Here is a 27,786-nt window from a genome sequence, read left to right as displayed (position 1 = left end):
ATTTTTGCTCCTCGGAAAGCGAAGCACTTAAAAAAGACTGGAACATGTTTTCACTTCATTCCAACATTAAGCGGTCAAAGGTTTCATAGTGGATTTATTATTTATACTGTGGTAGAGCATGTGAACTCAGTGAGGATCCAAAGCCTCACTGTGGAAGGTCATGTCCAGAAACAGATCAAAAAGCAGAACAAATCCTTTCTTCACATAACTTACATTTGGTAAACAATACCAGAGAAGTACTAAGGAAAGTTATGGAAAATTAAACAAATCTGTAGAACTACAGCACATATGCTGAGTTGCCTTAAGCTTATGGTTGAAAGTGCTCACGCTGTGATTTAATGTACTTTCAGTTTATAAGCATTAACTTTACAGCTTCAGCTAACTTGTCTTCACCTTATCATTATCACTGTAGCACTGAATAGATAATAATAATAATCATAATGTGGAGCTGAACCATGCTTGGATCCCTGCACAGCACCACAGAAAAGTGGCAGGCAGAGAGGGCATTGAATGCCCCTCCAAACATCGGACCAGTTCATCAGAGTGGACAGCTGTGCACTCGGGCTTTTTCTGTACATTTCTGTAAAATCTTTGCGTTGGTGGTAAAACAGACTTGAGAAGTTCCCTCCCTACCACTGGCTCTGTATTTCTGCCATGGACTGGCTCCCTCTCTGCTGTGCCAGGGAGGATGGGGTTTTGGAGAACGGAGCATTCAGCCCCAGTAGTGACTGGGGTGCTGTTGGTTTCTACTGCAAATGGGAATGGGGCCACATTCAAAGTCACATCAGAGAGCTGGCCTGACTTTAAAAAAAGACCTCATAAAAATGGTTATTTTTATTTCACTTTTTGTTCTGAAGTCAGACCAGTTCCCTATGCCAGCTCACGGTGAGCTTGCACAAATACTTGTGTCATATTGGAAACAAGCAATACGGGAACAATTTAAAAGCCAAATACTTCATATTTTGAAGACATAACCTGCGGCTCTGCTGGAAAACAGATCACTGATTCGAACAGTTTATAAATAAACCATCCAGAGAGGTTTTTTTCATCTAGATTACCTCCAAGATCTGATTTACAGCTGACCCCACAAGGAACTACATCAGCGCTATCAAAAGGCAAAACCTGGGGCAGGCGAATGCACGGATGGAAGATGAGATGGGGTGGCTGCCACCAAAATCAGCTCCTCCGAAACTCACCTTTGCATAACAGGAGACCTCTGTCTCATGGATTATATTGGGAAAATGTGGTTGTTTAGCTACCTGGAATTAAACATCACTCTAGTTGTACCATGGAAAAGTTCTGTCATAGCTGCAGATGCTGATTTTAACTCCACATTGGGTACACCTTAGTGCATCTAACACGTACATATACGTGCACGGTGCAGACAATTATAGCAGACGTATCACACTCTACTATCATGGTTGAGGATAAATGAGAAAGTTACCATGCTGGTAATAGAAGTATATAAGCACAGTAATAAATAAAACATTAATAACAGCTTTCAGGTGTTCAGATATGGAGGAATGAAGACAGTAGAGGCAGATTAGATAGATAATAATTGAATTTTTTCATTGACGTGTTGATTTACTGTCCTGCCTGCCTTCCTGGAACATTAATAGAGTTCTGAAGTTCTCTATAGCCTCACAATAATCCCCTTTGAAGAAATAAAAAATGTAGAGCATGCAAGAGTAAACAGCACTAGTCTAGAAACGTGTAATAACAGTAAAAAAATCTCACTTTGAACTCTTTGTTATCAACAGCTGGAATTGCTGGTTCTGAACACCCCTTTTCGCTGGGAACCGCTGCAGTGGTTTCCCAGAGGGACCCCGGCCCCCTCCCTGCAGAGCCCCCCGGGTGCGGAAGCTTTAACGGCGTCGTTGCATTCGAGCGGGTCAATGATCCACAAACTAAAAATACACTAAGTAGGGGCCTTGACATAATGTAGTCAGTATAGACAGTAATGTTCTCAAAGGAGCCATTAGATACTATCGAGTAAATGATACTCATTTGTGAAAAAAAATACATAATAATGTATTTACAAGATTGGGAGCTCTTATACCACGTTCTGTCAGCTCCCTCCCACACAGTCACAGCTTCAACCACCCAGAATTACCCACCACCCCCTGCCACAGCCCTGCCACCTACAGACAGCTGCAGATTGCAGCTGTGCGAGGCAGGTTTTACCTAACCAAGAATAATGTTTGCTGGTTATAACACACAAACAAGTTAAAAAAGAAGTGGAAGGCCTGGACAAAAAACTCCATAACCTGCTCCAGTTATCATGAAACACCCTGCTGGGACAGCACTGGCTTTTTTATGGCCCTTGCAGAATGATTTCTGTGGATAACAAAGACATCCTTCTAACTCTTCAATCTTCAGGTTCCTTTGCTGTTTAACAATTATAGTCATCATGGCAGCTTCACACTGTTGACCAGGAGTGGGTGAGCTCGCTAATGTGCTGAGGGACTTTGGAGATTTTCCAAGCAGAGCCTTTCCAATAACATTTTTCACTGTTTCAAAATGTCATGTAAGTTACAATTGCTTGCAAGCAAGGACAGAAGGGATCTATTTTCTGAGAGAACAGTAAAAGATGAATAAAATACATCCCATTTATAAAAGAAAAAAAGTTTTAACAATCATCAGATTGCCTGAAAAAGCAAAACAATAAAACATTTGATCCATTCTGGGGCAGGACCTCTTTGTCTGTGAAGAGGTAGTGTGAATTATTAAAGCCTCGGGTCGGCAGCAGCCTGGTTAATGTGATGCTGAGAGAGCCTTCTCCACCCTCACCTATAATAGGGAGAGACAAGAGAAAGGCAGTTGCGCTTTTTTTTTCCATTATTATTTTGGTAATGTAGAATAATCCCTGATTGTGCTAGCAATACTCTCCCCCTGTTTATACAGGTAATATCGCTGCCACAGCTCATCTCTTTGGAGCGGAGTGAGCCCTGGTACAAAGCGATACTGCGGGGTCTGGCTTGTTTTTCTCACCAGTTCTCTTAGGCATGTCACCCAGCTGCAGGTGGGGATGTCACCACCAGGCTCAGGGGACAGCCTGTACCCCCACCAGGCATTTCCCCTGCCTCTAACTTCCCTTCAAGGCTGTCTTCATAAAAAGAAACTGAGGAGAAGAATTAAAATTCTGGTCTGGCACCTTAAGCCAGATCCTATTTTCTTTAGTAATGTATAGCCTCAGTAAATTCAGAGGAGGTTGTTGTGGTATATATCGCACATTTACAGCATACTTAAGATGAGACTTCCCTCCAAGACTCCTGAAATACTCCCTCACAACCCTCTCTGGTAGGGACAGATGGCTCCATCGAAATGAATTTCCATGAGCATAAAGCTGAACCAGTATAACGGGAAATCAAAATCTCAGTGTACACCGTAGCGTTAGCTTTTTTCCTGAATCGCTATGCTTTTTGGGGAGAGGGGCATTAGATCTTAATATTGATGTTCTGCTAAATGACTCATTTTATGTTTAATGCATTTTTAGCTTACAAACCACTCAAAAGTTGCTTCTTTGCCTGCTAAAGTTAATAGTTTCTACACTAACTCATGGCATTTCCCTACTTCTTTTTCCTCCTGTCAGCTTCTAAGAATGAGCAAAGAATGACCCTATTCTTCTTTTTAATCAGATGTATTTTATCTCTTTGCTGTTATGGGTTTTGCTATGATGGGTGGGTGGGTAAAACTTTAAGGATATCTTTTATCATTTCTGAGAAACATGATAAGAGGCAGGCCAGATGCCTTCAAGGCAGTGCTAATGCAAGAGTGACTAATGAATGAGCATGAAAAACGGACACTTGTCAGCCAGGAATTAGATGTAAACCAGAAACGAACAGAACAATGCAGCATTACTGTCAAGGAAAGATGGATTTCTGCCCTTGGTAGACCTTAAAGACTCTTTACTCTGTGCTCTTTCTAGTAACTCCAAGATCAACTTCCATTCTATAGCAAACAATTCGAAAAATGAGCAAGCTTTAAGAGCACAAGAAGAAAACCCATATTATTTTCTATCTAGCTTTCATATTAACTATGCCCATTGAGTAAAGTACATTTGGTGTGTGCCTTCCGAGAAATAAGGTTTGAAGAATGTGAAAGGACCTTCGCAAGAAGTATAAATTTCCATACAGAAGATAGTTTGTTTTATGTGGGTAAGTATATACAGGCATCCATATAAACCCAAATACGCGATAAGCAATAAATGAAATTAAAATAATAGAAAAAGAAGGGAGTAAGGTGTGGTATTATTTTACTCATTATTAGAGTAATGGTAGCCAATGGGTAGCCAAGCTCTCCACTTCAAGTCTACCTCCTACTGTAGAGAGTGTTCTCAAGAGGCAAGATCCAATTCTGCTTTAATTTTACCTAGCCTAATAAGAAATACACTAACAGAAAAATAATTGTAGAAAAAGAGGGGAAAAATGTTACTGATGTTCTACAAAATGAAAGAGGATCCACATGCTTGTAAAAATACATCTCACTGCATTTATTCCTGAACTTGGATGACTGCTGCTGTTTCAGAGAAACAGTAATAGTATTGTAAAACTGGTCTGTTGCTCTTCCATCATTTTCCATGGCAAGGGTGGAGTTAGGAGACACCTTTTTTTCAGAAAAAAAAGGCATCAGAGCCTGACCTGCTATTCTAAATGTAACAACCACATGCCATCAAGCATACTTTGGCTTCTCTTTTCTCTTCACAGCTGAGTTTATGATCTTTGTGCGGGGATCAGTCACACTGGTGGGTAAGAAATGGAAAGGTTAGGTACAAAAACCCCTCTTTTTTAAATTTCATTTTGCCCTTGCGTGGTTCCAGCTCTCTATTGTTAATTAGATCAAACCAGAGTTCCACTGAGACAGTCACAGGAGTGTCGTGAGCCTGTAACCCAGGGGATTCCTCTGAAACCTCTATCAATTGCCTGGCCCTGCGGAGCCCCCGGCTGTATCAACCACATGCTGGGGTGGATCAAAGCCGCTTGCCCACCCTCCATGTGCCCGCTGCTGCTGCTCACGGGTTGGGATCACAGCTGAACAGGGCTGCGCTCTCAGCCCACCCAAGCACCAGCAGCTGGAGCTGAGGACTGAGTAAATAACTCGACACCTTGAAACTCCATCTTTCTGCTCTGTACGCAACTCTGTGCCGCTCTTGCCTTCTCCAGAGAATCACAGAATTTTAGGGATTAGAAGGGACTCAAAAGCTCATCCAGTGCAATCCCCCCATGGAGCAGGAACACCCAGATGAGGTTCCACAGGAAGGTGCTGTTTCACATCTGGCCAGCCTCTAAGACAAACGCCACAGCACCACGAGACTGCCCCAGCCACCTTCTCAGCCTGCAGATGAACATCAGGGACAGTGGAGCTTCCCCATTTCCAAAGACGCCTGGCATCCAACAGCTTGGGCTGAACATGTCTTCCACTTCTTGGAAGTGCACACCATGTTTTGGGGACACACACTGCTATCTTGCTGACCCAAGATACTGAATGAAGTGATGAATACCCTTTGTTTCCCGGGATACGATCTGCAAGATGCTTTGTCTGAGCCCAGGATTTTCTCTCCTTTTTTACTCCCTATGTATTTACAGCCTGAGAAAACAGCAGGTGCACACCCACCAGCCCCTCAATTCTGTGGGTGGCACTTTCAAGCCAGATGGGGATAACGCTGTACTCTGACCACCCCTCAGAGATTCGCTGCCCGCATGTCTGCAAAAAATCGTTGTTTCCCCTCTTTTCTTCATCTCTAAGCTAGTTCAGCCAGGTGCTGGTGAGACAAAACACCCTTTTGTAACACAGTGCCCGTGTGGGCTGTGCTTATAATGAAGAACCACCCACTCAACACATTTGGTATTGATACAACTGTAAAAATACAAGCGAGCAAACTTGATCAAGAATGCACTGAGCAAATGGGTTCCCAGATGCACATTGATCACACTGTTCCTCTCCTCTTATATTTTCACATGGTAGGTCGATATTTTGCGTTTCTCTTTGTAAGCCCAACTTGCAAAGTAACTTATAAACTTAATTCTATTCACTATGTTATTTGGTGATTGAAAATAGAATCCAAAGTTCTTTTTTTTCAAATAAATCCAAACATATAGTTCGAACGGCCTAATCTCAACAGGTGCCTTTCTAGATGACAGATATACCAAAGGTACTAAAGACAGACATTAGAAACATCAGGTGTACATTGTAATTCATGCGTAGAATGGAATTTACAACACACTGAAACACTAAAACAGAAAATAATTTGTATAAATGGGGTATTTTGCTGTTGTTGCTCTTATGATACACTAATCTGACTCACACGGCTGTCTGGTCACTGCCAAAATATACACAGAATTTTTTAACTCCTTGACTGCATCTGTGTTTTGCCATCAGGCACTAAGCAGACTCTGTTGAAAGATAATTCCTTAGGCATGATAGTGTAGGTACAATATTCTCAAGACTCTTCCTGAGGGATTGAATTCATATAAATTCAGTAATGGGCTTTCCTTTTGTTTTTTTTTTAAGCAATGCTAACAGTGAAGTGATGGTATCAAATATGTTAAATGCTTGATTAACTTCTCTGCTGCCCTTTTTTGATCTGCTGTCGTCTCTTCAGTAATCTCAGCTCAAGATCACGTGTCTCAGTTATCTCTTCATTAACTACAAGTGGTGGAAATCGATTAGTAGCAACTGAAATGGTACACAAGGAAGGAATTAAGGTCCTATCTCTGCTAACTCTCACACACACTTATTAAAGTGCACAGAATACATTTTTGGGTTATTTTTTAATACCACACATCCTGGATATACCTTCCTATTAAAATTTTCAAGTGACATCCTTCCCCACTCGCTCTCCTTATCTCGACATCCACCCGACTTTGTATCTATTGCAATGTGTTCTAATGCTTTGGTGGCTACAGGAACATGGGCCCCAATATTAAAAGGCGAGATAATCGAGTGTCAGTAAAGGATCTGTGACTTTTTTTCTTCATATCTGTTTCTTTGTATGACTGCATACCCCTTGTAAGTGGAGATAAACCGTCAGGTGAACTAGTTTATTTTTCTGTACTGCATTTATCTTATCAGTATATAGTATCTGACATGCATATATTAGCTACATTCCTTTGAAAAAATGTCTGGGGGGAAAAAGGCTTTTAGATAAGTACATAAGATACGAATAACAAATCATACAAAATAGTAACAAGTGCAGTTCCTTACTATACTAGGGCTTTTTAAAATGATTTTTAAAAAAAGTTCTGATTTTAGATCATGAATAAAGGAAAAGAAGACAGTATCCACATTCATGACACCAAAAAAGATCAGGTAACATAAATTACAGAGAACACTGCGATTTTCATATAGGTTTTCAATAAACCCAAAATCAGGCAGCAGATTTAGGGGTTTCTATTCTTACTATACTTTCTCAAGGGCAGCCTGGGTTAACATCATGAAGTCAGTGAGGCTACAGCAACACCAAACTGGAGCAAACGAAAATCAAGGCTGCTTTATGCACAGAGGCTCAAAGCAATTTGTCTTAACCACCTCTTTATTATCTGATCTAAAAATTAGGTCAAATCCTGCAGCCACTGTTTAGTCTTTATCAGATGTATTTTCCGGTGGGTTTAACTCTGCTCTCAGTTACACAAGCTCAGGCTTCATTCATCCTTTCAACCTGTTATGTTTTATCTGTTCGACGACATCGGTCTTGTTACATAAAATTCACATTAAAACTTTATATTGGGTTTGCGTCTTTTTTCAGCCGAAGATAAAGCTACACAAACCCACCCTTCCTCTCTCCACAAATGTACGATTTTATTAATTGAGCAAAAAGACACTATCAAAATATATTAGTGATTCCTGGTGCTCCTGACAGAATGTGCCTAGAATAAATAGGAAATGTATTTTAGCATTTTTATAGACCAGTATCTCAGAAAATAATCTCTTTCCAGCTTCACCAAGATATACATGAGGTGTCCCTACTTTGTTGCTTACCGAGCTATCTAGAATGGTAAAGCGAAATTTAATCTCGACAAATCTCCTAGTTTAAAAGGATGGAATTCTCAGCTCTGTCCTCATGGGGAGACCAAAGCCTCAGGAAGATAAATTCCATGAAACAGGAAAAAAGGTGAAAATAATGATGTTTCCATCACCTACTGTTTCTACTCCTTTTCAGAAAGAGCCTGCACAGAAGGGAACGATTTCCCACATATTCGTGGCCTGCGACTGCAGAGCGGTGAGACGCTGTTAAATGCCGGGAACACTTAGGGAAGGCAGGATGTTGGCTTTAGGCTCAGACTCTTTTCCTGTTTATACTGCGAGCCTTTGAAAACCAGCAGCATCTTCTCTCCATATTTCTGGATTACTCCCTTCCTGAATAACCAAAGCTCTTAGCCAGAGGGATGTAGTAATCGATTTTCACAGAGAACTTCCATTGACTAGGTTGCTATGTACTTTCTGACACACGCCTGACCCTGCATTAAACAAATACAAGTGGCTTTTCCAGGATGCACATTTTTCACACTTTCAAATTACTTTTCAGTTAATTCTATTACACGCTCAGTGAACAGAGATGTTGCATGCTATATTTTTTTTTGTTTGTTTTAATGGAGTGCAGTTCCAGCCCTTGAGACGACAAAGTAATTCCAGAATAAGACCAGTGTGCTTAAGGGAGAAAAGAGAAAGAAGAGATGGATAAAAAGAGGAGAAGTAGAAAGTGGATGAGGAGGGGGAGAGGAAGAGGGACAGAGAGAAGCTTTTCTTAATGTGCTAGGTATGGCTAGTTATGCTCCAGTTGTACCTGTTATGGTAAAATCGCTACCTTCAAGTATGAAGATAAATAATAATATATCTTAACCAAGAGTGCTTTACATGCTCCATTAACACCTCACCTCTCCCAAAGGTGTCAGCGCTCACTTTTTGTACCATTTAAAAGTGAAGACTGCATTGGTGACAAACACACAACTATAGCTGCAGACAGAGTTGGAGAGATGGACTCTTTTGCCCCTCTTAAATATTAGATATCCTTGATTTTCTGGATTAATAAACACTACATGGAGTCTACCTTGCATCCCAGTCTTATTGCAAATTATACAACCAACAGAATACTTACCAGCCAGGTTTAAAGTATATTAGGAAAGAACTATTATATTGCCAGTACAGATTAAGTTCTTTGAAGACAAATCTGTGAATATAGATGAGTATTGGTATATTTGAGTCCATAATTTAAAATAGTGATCTTGTAGACCAAATGATATCACAAAGTAAGGCATTTACTCCACATCATATGCCTGAGTTTCTAAAAAAAATAGTTGTGAGTTACCTGGGAAATATATAGAAATCTGTGAAACTTGAAATAGACAATTTTGCAGAGAACACACTTTTGTTTCTATTTGAAAATCTGCAGCTTGAAGGTCTAACACGTCAACCCTTAATCCCAAGGAGCCTAAGTGATTTGCCTGTGCCACAGATGCCCAAGAACCTCAAAACTGGAAACAAGAGGTTAAAAAAAAACCCTTCAGTAAAATACAAAGCCATTTTTCAGCTATAAAGCACATAAAAACTCTGTGGAATTTACTTACTTAGACTGTTCTAAAAGAAACAATGAAGACTCCAGAAAAATCAGTGAACTGATTGTTCCTATCACTCCAAAACATGGTAAGAAAAAGTAGCAAACTATATTATTAGGATTTTTGATAGAAGTTTGGACACCTGGGAAGAGATGTCAATTGATATAAAGTAACTTACATACACATACAATGATTATGTGTTATGTAGAAATTGAATGTGTAGGTATGGCAATATACAAAAGTTACTTAACCTCTGAGATTTGTATCTGGATGTTTACACAGGAGGTAACTCCTCTTTGAGGATTTAACCATGTAATACTATTGCAAGAACCAAAGAAGAAACAAGCTCTAAATGGAGAGTTATAACTGACAGAGAGTTCTTTCTGTAATGTGTCTGTGAAAAGCTTTATTTGGCTGGAAGATTTCTCTTCTCTCATTTTAAATTGTTAGGCACAGCGAAGGAAATATATAAGCATGCTGCAAACCCAGCTTCTGATGACCTTTTCTCACAAAATGTGTTTTTGCTGAGGTGAAAACAGCGGAAGAGATACAATTCCGGATGATAAATTTTGTCCCCATTACACAAAACAGGATTTCATCATGTGAAAGAGAAATGGGAGTCCCCAGCGTGACTACTCTATTACAAATAAAAGAACCTCTTTGAAAATTAATGAGCAATAAATATTTGTACAGTCAAAAGAAGATCTGTTTTCAGAGAACTGGTTGCCCTGTGTTCCTGGGGTCTAAGCTGGGAATGATTCAAAATAAACACTGAGGTTAGTAGCCATGAATAACAATGATGAAATATTAGGGTTGAGATGACCACTTCCAACCTCATATTACCAATCTGATTACATGATATGCTAAACATACACTGTTCCTTTGTTAAGGAACAGCAGCTTTATTATATGATTGTAGAGATACGTATTTTCAGCTTTGCAGAAAAGGATCTGGGGGGCCCGGTGGATACCAAGTTGACCATGAGTCTGCAATGTGCCTTTGTGGCAAAGAAGGTGAATGGCATCCTGGGCTGCATTAAACAAAGTATTGCCTGAGGGAGAGGATCCTTCCCCTCTGCTCAGCCCTGGGGAGGCTAAACCTGGAGTGCTGGGTCCAGTTCTGGGCTTCTCAGTACAAGACAGACATGGACATCCTGGAGAGAATCCAGTAAAATTCCACAGCAATGGCTAGCATCTCTCCTACAGGGAAAAGGCTGAGAGCTGGGTCTCTTTAGCTTGGAGAAGAGGAGACCGAGGGGTGATCTCATTAATGTTTATAAATATATAAAGGGTGAATGTCAGGAAGATGGAGACAGGCTCTTCTCGGTGACAACCAATGGTAGGACAAGGGGTAATGGTTCAAACTGAGATTCCACTTAAATTTGAGAAGAAACTTCTTCTCAGTGAGGGTGGCAGAGCCTGGCCCAGGCTGTCCAGGGGGGGTTGTGGAGTCTCCTTCTCTGCAGACATTCAAACCCGCCTGGACACCTTCCTGTGGAACCTCAGCTGGGTGTTCCTGCTCCATGTGGGGATTGCACTGGATGAGCTTTTGAAGTCCCTTCAAATTCCTAACATTCTGTGATTCTTCGAAAATACAAAGCCTAAGCGTTCAGAACCCAAATCTTTCTCTCAAATGGCAGAGACTCCACTTTTCATCAGCCAAACACCGAGAGCACAGACACTCACATGCGATGCGGACGTAGGCTTTCCGGCTCTTGGTGGTGCCCGCAGAGCTCCAGGCAACGCACTGGCACCAGTAATCTTCGGGCCCAAAGAGCTCCTCGACTTGCTGCCGGGAAATCTCGATGCTCACCTCTCGGACAATCAGACCTGTGAGGGTACAAGGAATGCTGGTCAGTGTCGTGCTGACAGACAGAAAGAAGGAAGCGTCGGAACAGAAGTCTGCTTGCAAAGTCGTGAGACTTCACAGCTCTCTACCAGTATCTACTTGGCAACACAGACTGTTGTAGGGATGAGAAGGAAAAAAAAGCAACACTTTATCTACCTCATAATATAAGTAGGTGAATGAAAAACTAATCACTGTGATTTTGACTTTTATCACATACTGCAAGTATGTTAAACAAAGAAGAGGACCAGCACTTCAGCTGGTATAAATTGTACCATGTCCCTAGTATGATTTACAACAAGTGACGATCCAGTCCAGTTTTATTTGCGTATGAACATCATAAAACCACAGTGTCATTCAGTTTATATGACTCCCTTAGCGCTCCTGTATTTCATCTCATTTCTCTAGATAGATACAGCACAGGGAGAAGTCCTGGTCACTCTGACACTGAACTGCCCAGGAAAAGGGATTTTACCACTGTAGAAAATGTCCCAATACTCTGTAATGATGGGCATACGTGCTGCAGTACGGCTATTGCAAGCTGCCAGTTTGGGGACTATTACTGTCATATGTACTGCAGACACTGTGAAATTTTTTAAGTGATTTTATAATACACTGCAATGCACTTGAGTGCCTGATGGTCTCCCTGGCCCTGCCCTCCCCAACACCCCAAAAACCTTCAGTCACACTGATGCTGACGGTGACCCCCTCACTGTCCTTCCCAGCAGACTGATATTTGCTCACATCTCCCACACTGTGCTCTCTGCAAGGAAATATCGCGGTGTCTCTGAGACGACTGCAACAATAGTTAGTAATGTTTTGATCCTCTAATGACAACCACTGTATTTTGTACTGACACAATCCCTTTCTCTGCCTCAGAATGCAGCATCTGGTCAAAACGCTTCTTATTCCAGTCAAGATACTGGTGGGGGTGGGAGAGAGCACATACACTTCTTGTCAGCATATTTAGTCTTCGTTGCTGACTCCTGTCTGTCTTCCTGCAGAAAATGCACTCTTGCCAACAGCCTTGAATGTATAAATTCCACATACAAACATGTAGTAGAACTGATTTTCTTTTTCATTTCAGAATTGCCAGGAAATTCAGCTAAAAGACCCTTGGATCACAGCACGCACAGTTTTTCCCTGTCACCAAACACCAAAGGGCAGGTCCTTGTGCTTGAGCACAGCCTTGAGCCCATGGAGACCATCCAGCCTCCCGCCACACGGCTCACAAGGTGGTATTCATAACGCCAATGTCCCCAGTTGTGCAGCACGGCGTGTTCCTCGAGCGCTTGGAAACCAGGCCAGCCCTTTGATTTGCCTCCAGTCTCACAGAGACTCCATTCAGGGAGCCAGCGATTAATTACTGTTTGCACACACTCGTGCGCTGCCATTGAGGCTGCATGCTGTTTGCATCCAAAACTTGGTTAACGACTTCGCAGCAGAAAGGAATTCATGCATGTAATACCATAGACCTCTCTGGTGGGAATGCCTTCTAATGAGATGCATTTTCCTGCTAGACACTATCACAGCCTAACTCCCTTTTTATTTCATTATCCTTGACATCTTTAGCCATTGAATAATCAGCTGCTTTGGGGGAAACACTTAATAGCTTTCCTCCTTGAAATGAAACACTCAAAATATGGCAACTGCACTCCAAAGAATGGAAATCAAAGTGGTTCACAGGCATTTGATATGCAGTGAACACTGTGTTACAAACGTGTTCTGCTTTGATGAGCTAATTTGGCTCCAAAAGGAGTCTGAGGGATACCTTTTGTCCTGTTGAGAAGAGCATGAAGAGGGTGGGGAGGGAGCATGTACATTACATGCATAAAAATGGTTATATTTTCCCAGTGCAACTGCTGCTAGCCTAAAGATTGCTCCAGTTCATTCTCAGTTTTTACAGCACTAGCCCAGGGAGCCTTTGAAGGTTACAATATTATGTTTTTATAATAAGGCTGATTATGGCAGAGCTTGATGGAGCAGTGAACTTTGTTACCTGAGGGCTAAAGCAAGCAGGCTTATAATGACAATACTGGTTAATAATGATTATGAAATAGTCTTAACATTCAGGACACAAATGCCATTTTCTGGTAGTCTGCTGAAGGTACAAAACCACATGCTAGATAAATAATTCCCATCGAATGCACTGTAGAACTTCTTATCTCTGATGACCTGTGTTGCTTTCTAATTCAAATTAACAAGTTACTCCAAGTACTGATAGGTATCAGGTTAATCAAAGTAAATCGGCCTTTGATCTTTGAGTAATAGCAACAGTTGTGCCATGACCAAAGAGATGCACACTTTCTTTACATACCAAATAGATGTCAACTCTTTCTGCTTGAAAGCAAAATAAAATAAAATAAAATAAAATAAAATAAAATAAAATAAAATAAAATAAAATAAAATAAAATAAAATAAAACAAAATAAAATAAATCATTGTGTCTTTGTCTATAATGTGAACAAGAGTTCAAAGAGTTCGAATTTCTAGAGTTCAACATTTATCAAACCAGGCGGTGATGCCATAAGATGACCTGGAATGTAAGGATCCATGGCCAGAACTCAAAGCTGATTCAACCACCCCTTCCCAGCAATGTCCATTGGCACCTCGTTGCATAAACAGCCACATTGATTTAGGAGAAACACCTCACCAGGTGAAAAGCATCCAGCCTCAGACCCTGGAGCAAGCGAAAGCGATGCAGTTCCTCACCAGCTCACAATCCGATTCCTTCTGCTCGCATGCTTCAACGTAACCCCTAACAGAGAATCCCTTTCTAGGCTAGATTACAAAAAACCACAGTTTGCTGAGATAGCTTCGATAACAGTTGCCTTATTATGAGCTGCTTCTGCTTCTACAGTACAGAACAGTAGCTGGAGTCATCAAAAAGCAAACAAACAAATAAAAAAAAGCCAAACAACCCATGTCTCAATATTTCCAGACAATGTGACATCCTGTGCCTGTAGTTCAGGCAACTGTTCATTGAATTATCTGATTACAGGTGAGTTTACAACCTCTGAGTCCAAAACTAGAGGTCACTTTATAAAATGAGTCCCTATATTTAGCCTAAATATATTTAGGACAAGACATATCAAGAGATTAGAAATAATTGATGTGGCATAACCTACCTGGTATTGGCCAATTCCATTTTGCCACAGTGCTAAGTAACAAAAGGTGAACTTCCCACAGAAAATATCTCTTTCACTTTACCTTCTTTATTAGAAATATATTTAAATTTTCAGTCTAGTTCCTCAAATGGCTAAGCCATACTGCAGGCGAAGATATGCAGCACACATGTTTTCTTACAACACTTATGTTGCACATTTCCAGAATTAATATAATCGCATGGATGGTGGCACAATCCACAAGAAATTAGGGTCTTCCTATTTTAAAGTAATGCAATAACAAGCGCATCTGAAGGGATATAACAGAAATGTGGGCAGCTAGAATGCTTGACAGGTCCCTTCGAATGCATATAAATCCATAAAGAGCATCTATACAGTATTTCTAACTTGTACCCTCCCTGTGATGAATAGCTAGAATATGTCAAGGAAAAACATTTGCTTCCGCTGTCCAAACTTGATTTGCCTTCAACAAAGTGAGAACCATTTCTGTAGCCTCTTGCAGCCCATCTGGATCTTGGCTATGAAAGCAGATACGTGAAGATATTGGGTCTAATTATCACCACCCTATTTCTGGCAACAAGAAGACTGTGAAGAGAGGAGAGTTAAAATGAAAATGCAGAAAACCAAAGTAATTTAAAACAATTCTCCAAAATAAATGGTAATTGCATCTTGAGATTGTTCACTGAAAAAACTCACAGATCCTTAAAAATGCACCCCTAGGTTGCTGGACTCTTTCTGCACAAGCATTTCTTTTCTGATCTTGGGGAATAACTGCACTATTCGCAAGAGGGAAGCAACGTACGAAGTTTTACAACTTGAGTATAGGGGAGTAAAGAAATCTCCATGAAAATAAAAGAAATGCTGTCCTCTCTGGGTCCTGAGTATCCAGATCTGGATCTGCTGGGTTGTAAAAGATGCCACAGATGTTGCTCAAGGCTGGTGTATTTATACATGCAGATCAGTCAGATTTAGTACACTTACCTAAACCTGGCACCAGAAAAAAGATATTACATGGGTGGAATTTCCCTACAGAGAGGTCTAAAATCCTGTAGCTGTTAGAAGACTAAACAAACCAGTTTAAGATATCATTTTACCCCTAATATTTTTCTGTTCTGTTGAGGACGGAGGATGGCTCACAAGAAGGCTCAAGGCATTTAGCATAATCTGTCTGCAATTATGTCCCAGTCCCACAAATTAAATAGGTTCTTCATGAGTGACAATTCTTCATATTTCATAGCGCAGCAGATACAATTATTCATTTCAATAAAATAAACGTATCCCTGAGACTAATACAACTTGGGCTCTGAAAAGCCGTAGGAAGGAACTAGAACTTTACTTATGTCTGTATTTTCCTGTTAATGAGGGGTTAATGGGCAGATAGAGGCTGTCTACTATTAATGTGAGCAGCCCAGTGCGTACAGGGGAGAGGCAACAGAAAATTACTACCCCTCCTGGAGCAAAAGGAAGTACAAAGAGGGAATTGTGCCTTATATACATGGTATTTTATTATAAACTGTGTCCTAGAAACACAATCAAGCAGAGACACACTTCATTGACACGGTCTCCAAGCACTTAGCTGGCTATACAAACCATGGGGTAGATCATCTGGTCTTCAGAGGCAGAAATGTTATCTTTTTAAATGTATGCAAATGTAATGTAATTGTATGATATTATGGTAGATTATTAGCAACTGCAATAATAACTCATGGGTTCCATATTGCACCTGCCGAATTGGCAAATTTCCCGATGATTTTAATAGGAGCAGATTTGCCAGTCAGACTCATTTCTTTCTAGAGGGAAATAAAAACGTCTTATAAGGTTCTGTAACTGAAGATGACTACTGAGGACAAGGAATAATCACTGTAAATGTCTGAAAACAGGAGATTATTATCAATTAATCAAACATAATTACCCATGCTGGAATCAGTCCAGGTCACAGAGGCAGCATCTCCAACTCATTGGGCATTGTTCTGCCAAAAAATTATTTTGATGTATTTTGGCTGCTATAAATGTTCGGCAGTTGATATTAATACCTTGCATGTGTGAAAATATTCCTCAGGACTTTGATAGAGCAATTTTTGTGGAAGTATTATATTGGCATGTGTTTGACCCTCTGACACAACACTAAAGAGGAGCTATTTAGTTGCAAGACTGAACTGCACTAAGAAACTGCACGGATAATTTGTTTATTTTCTCTGTAAGTAGAAGTTCAAGGTATTTCTGTACTTTCAGGTGCCCGAAAGGTATTTCATTAATTAGCAATCACATACACCATAAAACACATTTCTCAAGGAGATGGAACTTTGTGACCTACTGGTCTGGAAAAAGACATTACTAATACACACACATAGATCGCAGGTGCGTTGCAGCCACTGTTAAAAAGCATGGAAATACAACCCGTTTTCATGCAGGTGACTTGCAACCCTTCAGAAGTATAAGTTACTCTGCACGTCCCCACAGCACATGCTGTTATAGAATCGGATTACATGGCATGCAACTTAGAAAATGATGGTTTGTCCCCATACAGGTTCCCAACCTAGACACAGAATAATGCAGTGGCTTGCGTAGTCCTAAAATAAATCAGTGCCACTCTGAAACAGTCCATGCTTTCTGATTCACGGCTCTATTTTCTATTTATTAGGAGTAGGAGAGTGAAAGAATACTTTACGAATGTTGCTCAATCAGGACAGATTTGAGTAACGTAAGTATCTATATCTTTTAATGCAAGATGAGTGTGGAGGGAGAATCCTGATACCAAAAAAGAAAACGGGAGTATCACAATAATTTCAGGAGGGGCTGGATTATCTCCACAATATTTGGCAAAAAGGATGAAAGTATTTTCAGTTCTCATAGTTCCCATCTGTCTTACATTTCATACAAACCTTTGTCCAAAAATGCTTAAAACAGCATCATATTTTTTGCTTCATGAAAGTGGCCAAACCGGTATGATGATAAACAGACTTAATATAAGGTAAACAGATTGCTTTCTTATTATGCAGTGCTTTGTCATTAGGATGTTCTCTGATGGTAAAACTCAACTGACCAAAGCCAAAAATGATGATCTTTTTACTCACCCATAGTCCAGGATGACCTATGTGATTTATTTAATCGCTCATCACAGGTGCTATAAACAACCTGTCTCTGCAGCAGAAGACTGATCACTTTACTTGGTGAAATAACTTTTTTACAAAGGTAAAAATAAAATCAGTGCCATCTCAGAATTGAAATTTATTTACCTTCTTTCAGAGATAGATCCCTTGCAGTGAGCAAGAAATTCTGCTCAAATATATCAGACTATTTAAGACATGGAATTTGGTGTTTAAAAAATGAATAAATAGGCTATGTACAAGAGGAATGGCTTCAAATATTAAAGTTCTTGCTGAGAAAAATGTGCTCTGTGCATCCTAATGGGACAGAGATGATAGTGTAACGGCAGACTTTGCCTATAGCTTATTTTCTATATGGAGTAGCTGTAATCTTAACAAAAGATAGATAGACAGATAGATATCTAGAGATCTAAAAGAGCAACAGCTTGAACACCCCGTAATCCTTCACGCTGTGATTGCAGGGACCTGGTTTTGCCTCAGTGCTGCTTTTCTGTAAATTGTGGCTGGCTGGTGGTAGGAAACAACCTTAAGATTGCAAACAATTTTCCACAAATATTAGCTTAAATATTTAAATTAAAGCCTTCCAGCTATTTTTTTCCCCTCTTCGTAACTTTCTCTTTAGGAAAGAGATACATTCTTAACTCAAATTAATACAGATGAAGGTAATAGCCTCATAAAGTCAAGTTTGCATTAAAACTGCTGTCAAGTTTGCACTGGTTTGCATCAGTTAGCTATGGTACTTAATTAGCAACTAATGGTAGTGAATTAAGCTAAAATCCCAGCTCTCCTACTATTTTTTAACTGACTGACTTACACAAAAATTCCAAAGGGCTGCCTTCAGAGGGATTTTACTTTGAGCTGGAAACAAAGAGCACACATTCTGTTTGGGTTTTATTCTCTTTTAGCGAAAACAAGGCTTTCTTGTTCTTTACCCATTAACATCTGAAGGACCGAGTCATGTAAGATGCAGGGAAGATTTCAAGACAGAGCTCTTGAAGGCTGGTGGAGAGCAAAGTGTTTGCCATGGTCCCTGCCAGCGTGGGGAAGGTAAAATAGTCCCTCTGCTGCCTCCTCCCCTGGCCAACCCTGGCAACTGATCATTTGATATGAACCATGAACTATTGTTTAATACTTTAGAACAGCACCAGATTGCTTGTTCTCAGCTTTTAACAGGTCAGAGACAAGGGAAAAACACCCCTCCCACCCCCTCCTTTCTTTTTAATGGAGGCTATTTTCTATTTGATAGCATTTTTTGTTAATATGCACAAATTGCTCCAAAATGCACTGTTCTCTTCCACATGTAACAACGTGTGCCTATTGTTGCTTCTTATTTTTTTTTTCCTGGTACAAAAGTAATAATAATGCTCCAGTGTAGCAGGACTCCAAAGAAAACCTACCACAAGCATATATTTATGTTCAATCCTGGGCATCATTATTTCTGAACTCGCACAGGCTGAGGTCTGGGAGCAGAAACAAATGTGACTTGAGGCATCTTGACCCAAGGCATCCTGACACTGAGCAGTGGTACCCGAGCAATTCTCTGCCAGGCTCGTGCTACTCACAGGGATCAGCCATAAAGAAGTCGTCCACATAGAAAAGCATGAGTATGAGCTCCAGCTTTTGGGTCAAAGCCCAATTTTCTCTTCTTTTGGCTGAGGCACGTGCAGCTGAGAAAAGATGTTGGTTTTTTCGTGTTGTGTTTTTTGTTGTTTTTTTTTTTCAAGGGCCGGGAAAAAAAACATGGCAACGGTTCATGTTTTACTTCAAAGCCGCAGTTGAGACTTCACAAAGAAAATCTGTGCACTTTTTATTTCTGGTTCAGAGGATTTACATGCTCTTTCTAATGATCTGGGCCTTCAGCACTGGGTAATGCTTCCCAGTCCCCAGCTTAGTGCTCATGCAAAATTGAAGCACTTTTGAGGCAGTTTAGAGCCCACAGATGAATCTCAATGTGCAGGCAGAAAGGAATAATGGTTGTTTAGCACTTCACTAGAAGAAGCTGAGGAAATTATGAAAAGAAAGAAAAAAATAATCTATTGAACTTCAAACATCTGCGAAACCAACCGAGAGCATCTGAATTTTGAGCAGCGTGTTTACATTCCCTTTGCATAGTGAGGGGGGGGCAGGGAAATGAACAATAAATGGGTTTGTGTGTAAATTTTTATATGAAAATATACATCAAGTTGTTTATGTTACTGACTTACGTGTGTATATATATACATACATATATAATATGTATCTGCACATGTACTTGTGCACCACACCCACGCTGTGTGGTTCTGAGAAGCAGAGACAAGGCGAAAACGCCTTATTTTCCATGAAGTTGATGCGATGACACAGTTCAGTGGCTGGTGCAGCTATTGTGGGAACAAGGACAGTTGCAACGTGACACAAGAGGTCACTCGGGAGCCTTTCTCAGCGGTTGTTTTCCTGTTTTTTTAGTCCACGATGTGCAGGAGCAGCAGATTGGGGGAGAAGTGTAAAAGCTCTGCTGTTTTTTGGCCATGGTTGTTGTGCGTGCTAGGGATGGCATTTCACAGCCGACTTTGGGATCCTGAAACAAGAAAAACTTAAAAGATAAAGAAGAAAACGACAAGCAGCTGCTTTCAAAGCAGCTTTGTCCAGTATACTGCCAAGTGAAGTGACTTGCACCAGAGGTAAAGCGCTGGGAATTTACTGTCTGCTCCCCCATTCGGAGTGTTTTTCAGGGCTGTGCCAGGGCAGCATCAAAACACTAGGAGATTGTTCTTAGTTTGTAGAGAATGACAGAATCATGGCAGGAAGGTGTGTGAAGAGGCAGCCTGATCGTCACAGAAGTCATTTGGTGTGTATGTGTTTAGGGATACAGCACAGCTCATGATTCCCATCAGCTACAAGGCAATGCAAGTTGCTCTGCAGATCCATGCAACTTTGCCATGAAAAAAGACCTTTTTCATTATGTAAGTAAATGCTTCCAATAGTATTCTTGTGATTCTGGGTGCCTCTTTCTCTTTTTCCTGGCTACCCACCCAGATTGAATTCCAATACTGGTTTCCACCTTAGTTGAACAACAAAAGGATTAAAACTAAACCCCAAAGTGAGCCTGATCCACTTCTAGGCATCGCTATTCTTCAGGCCTGGCAACCCTTGCTCCTGTTCAGAGGAGGGCATGGCAACCAGCCCAGGTGCAGTGTCAGCACTCATTACAGAAACATCATTATACAAGCCATTGGGAAGCCAAAAGCACTTATCAACCAACCGAGATCCTTTCCAAAATAAAAACCTGCGAGCAAATAATACAACAGGCCATGAAAGCCTAAAGATCAGTATTCAGAGGGAAGAAGAAGCATGGAAGAGTCTGACAAAAGATTCCCTTTTTGCTCTCGCAATCAAAATATGAAGAGGAATCAGAAGTTATGGGGAATTATGAAAGGCATCCCATCAAAACCTGATGAGAAAGAGCTGTGCATACCCTTGCCAGTGAATGGTAGTCCTGCCGGTACCTACCACATCAAGTTGCTCATTTATGTACGAATCTGGAATACATGGGAATGACAAAATTAATAGAGTGAGTGAACCCAAAAAGGCAGCACAAAAATTAGATCCTGTACGGGTCAGAGTTGCATGTGACAGCCACATCTCTTTCCCTTACACATTAGCGATGATTCGGCACCAGAGCTGCATAGGGAGAAAAGCCTCAATGCATCTGATCTATGTGCAACGGTTGTAAATGGTTTTTTAAAAAAATTATTTCTCCAGTCTAGCTTTAAGCAAAATAAATTCTTCTACCACTCATCAGAGAATTATTTCGCTATCTAATGAGTCAATAGAGAAAAAAAATACTACTCAGGTAACTGAGATCCAAGCTTATGGAGACTTCAAGGGGCTCAAGACAACAACACTTAAATGTCTTGCACAGTTATCATCCCCTAACATCTCTAAACAGGGTTAGACTATATTTCCAGTGACCGCATCAGACTATAACTTATTCTCAACATAGAAAAAGTAAGGGGTAATTTGGACCCTCCATTTCCCTGAATATTTTCAGGGATTTTCACAAAGAAACTACAGACCTATTAGTCCTACTCATTTTCACATTTAATTACTGAAACCTCTATATTATAGGATGCAAATGTTCCTGCTCTTGCACTGCTGGGGTGTTACTGACTCTAGGACTTTCGTTTGACAGCACACAAAACCTTGGCTCTGCTGTTCTTCTCTGCCATTCCTGTATCCAGCAAACAGTTGTTTTCCATTTGGGCCAGTGGAGGAAGGATGGAGACGAACCTTTGGGACTCGCTTCCAAATCAAGTTGACATTTATTGGCCTTTCAGTTACCAGACCGCCCTCACTGCAGGATCCCACACAAAGGGTGTTGGGCTCCAAAGGAGCCAGGGGACACAGATGGAAAAAAGAAGCATTACTGTGCAAAGCTGTGGTTAATCTGAAGCTGTGGTGGGTAGACTGATGCCTCAAGATGTCTCTCAGGGAATTAATGGGATTATGAGCATGTAACAAAGGGTTTAATGAAGGAAAAACTTGGAGGCAGATAAGGTGTAGGCTGGAAACATTCAGATGGGTATCCTCAGATGCTTCAGATGAATGCACTAAGTATCCATATTTGTCCACTTACTACTTTAAATAACTTTATTTCCTGTCTCTGATTTGTTTTTCTAGAAGCCCACAGGAAACCTTTATGACAATTAGGCAAACAGCTGCAGATAGGAAGTGAACACTGCAATGAGAAATGAATAAATATCCTCAAGCTTTTATCTTTTGGTCCCACTACACTTTGCAGAGGTAAACAACAGAGACACTGAGTGATTTGTGCAGAGATACATGGTGTATCCACAGAAAATTTGGGATGGGCAAATGACCCTTCCCATGGACCCAGCATTACTCACAGGAAGAGCACGAGCAGGATTAATGTGCAGGATGAGTCACGAAAGGACGGCATTAGCAGAAGAACAGGCAGGTGTCAATAGCTGTGAACAGGTAAAGAAGGTATCTATATGTAATATATTCAGTGAAGTTTAAACTCAAAAACCTCTCTGTCTTTTGCAGGCCTCTGTACAAAAAGACAATATTCCTGGGATTTTATTGCTTATAATCAGATTTCCCTCCAGAAGCAAATATCTGGTGCAATTCTGTACTCTGTTTATAAAAAGATTACTTCCCTTCTTTAGGTCAGGACTCAGTGATTTCTCTACTCACTTCAACAAAAATAAACACCACTTTTGAATCGATATCCGAGCAAATAGTGATTCTCTGCTTTTGTGTGTTTGTTGCTTCTGAAGTTTCCAAACACGGTCTCTTTCCATCAAAGTATACTAATTACACAAGATAAAAGTGGAAACTTTGCCTGCTTGCAAAATATGTCTGCAGCAGATTTGTTGTCGAGTATTCCCTTCATCTGGGCATGCTGGGGACCACATTGCCAGCAGCTTATTTTGAAGATGCAAGAAGATGGCCTGAGTGACATCTAATATAGCTGCAAGCTAAATATCAAATAGGGGAGAAGAGTGGATTTGTTCACATTTATGTAAGTAAGCAACTTGTATTTCTCCACAGAATACTTTGGAGAAACAAAGTTGTCTGCTCTTTTCTACACCAGGTGCAGCCTTTTAGACCATACATACAAAGATGTTTAACTTATAGCATCTTTCTGAAGAGGAGATAGACTAGAGATTACTAAAGAAAATGTGGGTTCTAACCCACGTCTCAAAACCATTAATCGAAGAATTTGGGAAGAGATACACAGACACATTTTTAAATTTTCTTGAAATAAGTTGGATTAGGGTAGAGTATTGAAGGAGCAGAGCTAAAAATTGCCAATACATTGCTGAGAAAGAATTGCTTTGAATCAGGTGCTTGATGTTTGTAATGGATTTGATCCAATGATAAACAGAAAATGAAATGACTTGTGACAACAGTGGAATGAAAACAATCCTTACCTTTGATATGTAGCTTCCCTCACTAACATCACCCCAAGGTATTCTACCCTAGAGAGTCAAAATATTGCAGGCTAAGTATAAGTAAAACATTTAGCATCACTTGTTGTCTCCTTAGAGAAGTTGATACAGATGCTGGCCACATTTGTTTGGAAAAATAGCTTTTTTCCTTATCTCTTGGACTCCTGAATAATAATACAGAAAATTAGGTCAAGAAGACAAAAGAGGTTAAGGAAGGAAGATGTACAAGGTGGGAAAAGAGCACTAAAGAAAAGATCTGTGGGTGACAGAATATGGGTAAAATGGTATCTCTCTGCATTCCTCTCCCTGAGTTGTGTTTACGTGGGGGTGAGGAGCACCTGAATTTTGTATTCAGGCTCCCAAATTACGTTCTTCAACACCGATAATCAAAGAAGTGCTGCATTTAAAAAGTAGTGGTAGCTTTTCTTATTTACGGCAAATACTAAGACAAACCAGCACAACGGCTCAAAATGAGAGGCTACATGATGATCATTGCTGTATAATCAGAAGTCCCATCTTAAACAATGTCTGAACAAGCTGATAGGACTTTTGCCATCTGGGAAATACAGCCTTCCAAAACTTTGTGTCACAAACACCAAAATAAATGGCTTTCGTGAGATCTACACACACAGAGGAAGATCAAGTGATAGAGCACTGTGTGCTGGAGAAGAATTTGCTGCCTCTGTACATGGTGCCAGTAGCTATGGAGATTCCCTCACTGCTGTGTTGGCTACAGCATCTTATAAGTGCTATTTTAAAGGCAAAAGGGCAGATGTCAATCTTTGATCTTTCTGTTGAGAGACCTATTGAAGACTTATCTAGCTGGGTACCCACTCTCTCAACAGGCTGCCCAACACATTGCTGGAGGTAACAACCTGTAGTTGTCAGATCAACACTGACTAGATGTCAAAAGTTCATTGTCCTCTCATCAAATCTGCTCCATTAATGGGGAAAGATAATGGCGGGAGGTAAGCGTGAGGATCACAGCAGCGGCTGTGTAAAGAAACTGCAACAAAATCATCTCAGATTTCTGTCTGCAATGAAGAGCATACTCATCCACCTCAGCGCCGTTCAATAAACCCTCTTAATCAGATGAAAATCTTATTCTGAGCCAGATCCGAACTTGACCATGTTCATTGATTTGTGGAGAGGGAGATTGTTGAAGGGGTAGCTGAAGGGAAAGTCCTTGGAGCCATCTGCCCTCCTGGCTGAAGGGAGAGTGGCACTGGGAATGCTCCTGGGGGGACATCAGGTTTTCTGAGAGCCTCCTGTTGAGGGGAGGACATGGAAAAAAGCTCCTTAGCAAAGCCTTCTTCAGCAGTGCCTTTCCTTTGAGACTGCACACATAAGCATGTTTGTGTTTTAGTAGCTGGACCCTCAGGCTGGGTTTAAGAGTCCTTATTGTCTTGCTGTTATATGGAAACACAGAGCAGGTCATCAGCAAACTCCTCAAGCTTTCATCTCCCTATGCATCCCAGTAAAAGAAGACAGAAAGTCTAAGCAAACAATAACGCCAGCTGAATTGCCCAATATGTCTATTTAATTAGCACTTAGTAGAGTCCCAAACGTTGCTTTCTCCTTTCCTGAAGGAGAAAAAAGAAGAACATGTCGCTAGCATTGCAGAGGGCAAGAGGGGTTTTATAGATCATTTCACCTTAATAGTCATAGAGAAACTATTGCAATGCAAATCCAAACTGAAAGGACAAAAACAAAGTTCCTGTAGTCCTGATTTTCCTGTTGTACATCACTGGGGTGTGAGGGTTGATTTAGCAGCATTTAATCCCTCTGGACAAATTAAATGGGTACAGGACACTTATTTTCTTTATATCCACAACTCTCCCACTGCTGCAGAACTGGGGTGTGTCTGAAAATATTGTTCCATAAAAAGCACACATGCAAAATAGCATATTTTGCCACAGTCACTTTCAGAGGAACAGTAATTTGGAAAATGTGCACAAATTAATGATGCTATTGAGCTTTCCGCTCTGTGACAATGGAATTTTCTTCCCCCAAAAGCATCGGTTCTGCAGGGTTCCTTTTACTTTCATTGCTGTTATCTTTTATGGCAGTCAGTCATAAAGTCAAATGTGTTCCCTCAAAACAACTTTCATCTTTATTTTTTAAAACTGCCGTTCTTATTCTTTACATATATTTTTCCACATTAATGGGAAAATATCCCAGTAAAAACATGAAAAGACCATGCCCTACCTTGTATTTCACATACATAGGAAATGAAAGAATCAAAGATGTGCACTAAAGATTTTCAAAGGTCCCATTTGACTTCTTTATGAAAACGCTCAGCTTTTTCCATAAAGAAGAAAAATTTGAGTCTGAGGATTAAAAACCAGAATGTAATGATCTTTCATGTAAAGCTTCTGGCTTCTCAGACTCAATCATTAGACATTTTTGTTTTTTTGCAAGGTTCTCTCTTCAGGCTCGTTTAATTAAATAAAGTGGTACTAGAACACCCTGTCACCATTACTGTTCTCATCCTCTCCAACCAGAAGGCAACAACTCCCACAGAATCCCTGGGCATGTTCTTCATAGCAATGCTTTACCTACTGTTTAAAAATATAGCATTGTGAATATAACTCTTATTTCATACCTTCTCTCTGTTAGAAAGAAAAACATATATGTACATAGGAAAAAGACATCAATATTTCTTTTCCCCTCTTAAAAATTAGCCTTCTTAATATATTCAACACTTCTATATAGCAGCTCTTTTCAAGGAGGACTCAGCTGCAGTCTCATTCCATCTCTTGTCCCACTGCTATTGCTGTGCTGTTGTCTCTGGTTTTATCAATGACAGAAACAAATTTGCCTTCTAAGAAGAGTTAATCATTTCTACACAGATTTCATTCTTGCGCACAGGCTCAAAGCCCATGAACACATAATCTTTTGCAAATCAAAACTTATTTCTCCCTTTCATGCATCATTTACAATCCCAAGATGATACATCACTAGTATCACACCAATATTTTAGTCCTCTTTCTTCTCAATTACCTGTCCTTTAGAAAAGAAAGCATAGCTGACCTTTACATTTTCCCTCTCATATATTTTATTGTCTGTTTGCCTTGTTTTCCTTTGCTTTCCTACATAAAGAACTAAGACAGCAAGCCTAGTGCAAAAAGGCAGCAGAAGGCTGTCTCAGCATGGTGCTCCTCTTCGTATTTAGGCAGAACAGACCTTAAGAATGGTAAAATATCAAGCAACAAGTATATGCCCAGTTTTCAGTTGCTCAGATTACACAACTGACCCTTAGAGCCCTGGGTTACCCATGGAAAAGCCAGATCTAAGCTGGTTTGTGGACCATTTCTCCATCCTCTTTAACCACAAGCCTGGAGCCCGTAGCAGCGCAGGCTTGGCCTGTCATCCTTACACCACCCTCTCCATCGCCCTTACATCCTTATCACTACCCTAAATACATTGTTTACCCATTTCTATACTAACTAGGCATTCTGAGCCCCAGATTCTCAGCCTGCTCACAGGAAGGTGGACAAACACTGCAAATGTGACACACATTAACCAACCTTTTGGGAACAACCAGGTTGACTGACAAATTTAGGTTCTGATGACAAGATTGTTTTAACAAGCTACTACTGTGGCCGGGCTTGTGGCTCTTGTACTAATAATCTCATGTGTTCAGCTTTTAACACCCCCCCAAACTACAGTAGATTATGTTAATCTCTAATTGGATATGAGGTTTGTTTGCATATAATTGCTGCTGTTTGTTATGCAAAACGTTTGTCCTCTAACATATTCAGATGCATCTCTTTTCAAGACTGGCCGCCTACATTTGTAGAATGCAATTTGCTCTATGGTATCACGAAGTTTGTCTACAATTAGTTTTTTGAGAAAAAAAATAATGAATTTTTCACCTGTAGCAAACCATTTTCATGTTTCTGACTGCTGATGTTAATAAAAACTTAAAAAATTAACACAGTGGTAGCTGCCCTCCTGCTTTTCCTTCATTCCAGTGGACTCCCATGGATAAAAAAATTGAAGATGTATTAAGTAACAATAATTCCTTTTTTTAGTTTTTCTGCTGCAGTCAACTTGTTGGAAAAGCCAACTCTTACAAAAAATAAGCAGGTCCAAAGTTTAATACATAATTTTTTTCTACAGCCTTTCTTCCTACACCCACCTTCCCTTTCTCAAGCTGAGAGCACTACAGTACCACTAAAAGCTTATGCTTTTGATCTCTGTGC

At 40.4% G+C, this 27,786-nt stretch overlaps 1 protein-coding gene across 2 annotated transcripts in view; it reads right to left on the bottom strand.

The window, feature by feature from the left end:
- The window catches only part of UNC5C (unc-5 netrin receptor C), a 229,656-nt gene that overhangs the window by 55,070 nt on the left and 146,800 nt on the right, over positions 1–27,786 (bottom strand). For both annotated transcript variants that reach the window (XM_065836227.2, XM_065836228.2), the window contains exon 3: positions 11,237–11,380. In XM_065836227.2, coding sequence (XP_065692299.2) covers positions 11,237–11,380 — 144 coding nt within the window. The remainder of the gene's footprint in view (positions 1–11,236; positions 11,381–27,786) is intronic.

This window comes from Patagioenas fasciata, chromosome 4 (genome assembly GCF_037038585.1).
Source record: "Patagioenas fasciata isolate bPatFas1 chromosome 4, bPatFas1.hap1, whole genome shotgun sequence".
NCBI lineage: Eukaryota > Metazoa > Chordata > Aves > Columbiformes > Columbidae > Patagioenas > Patagioenas fasciata.
This window is presented reverse-complemented; position numbering and strand designations above follow the sequence as displayed.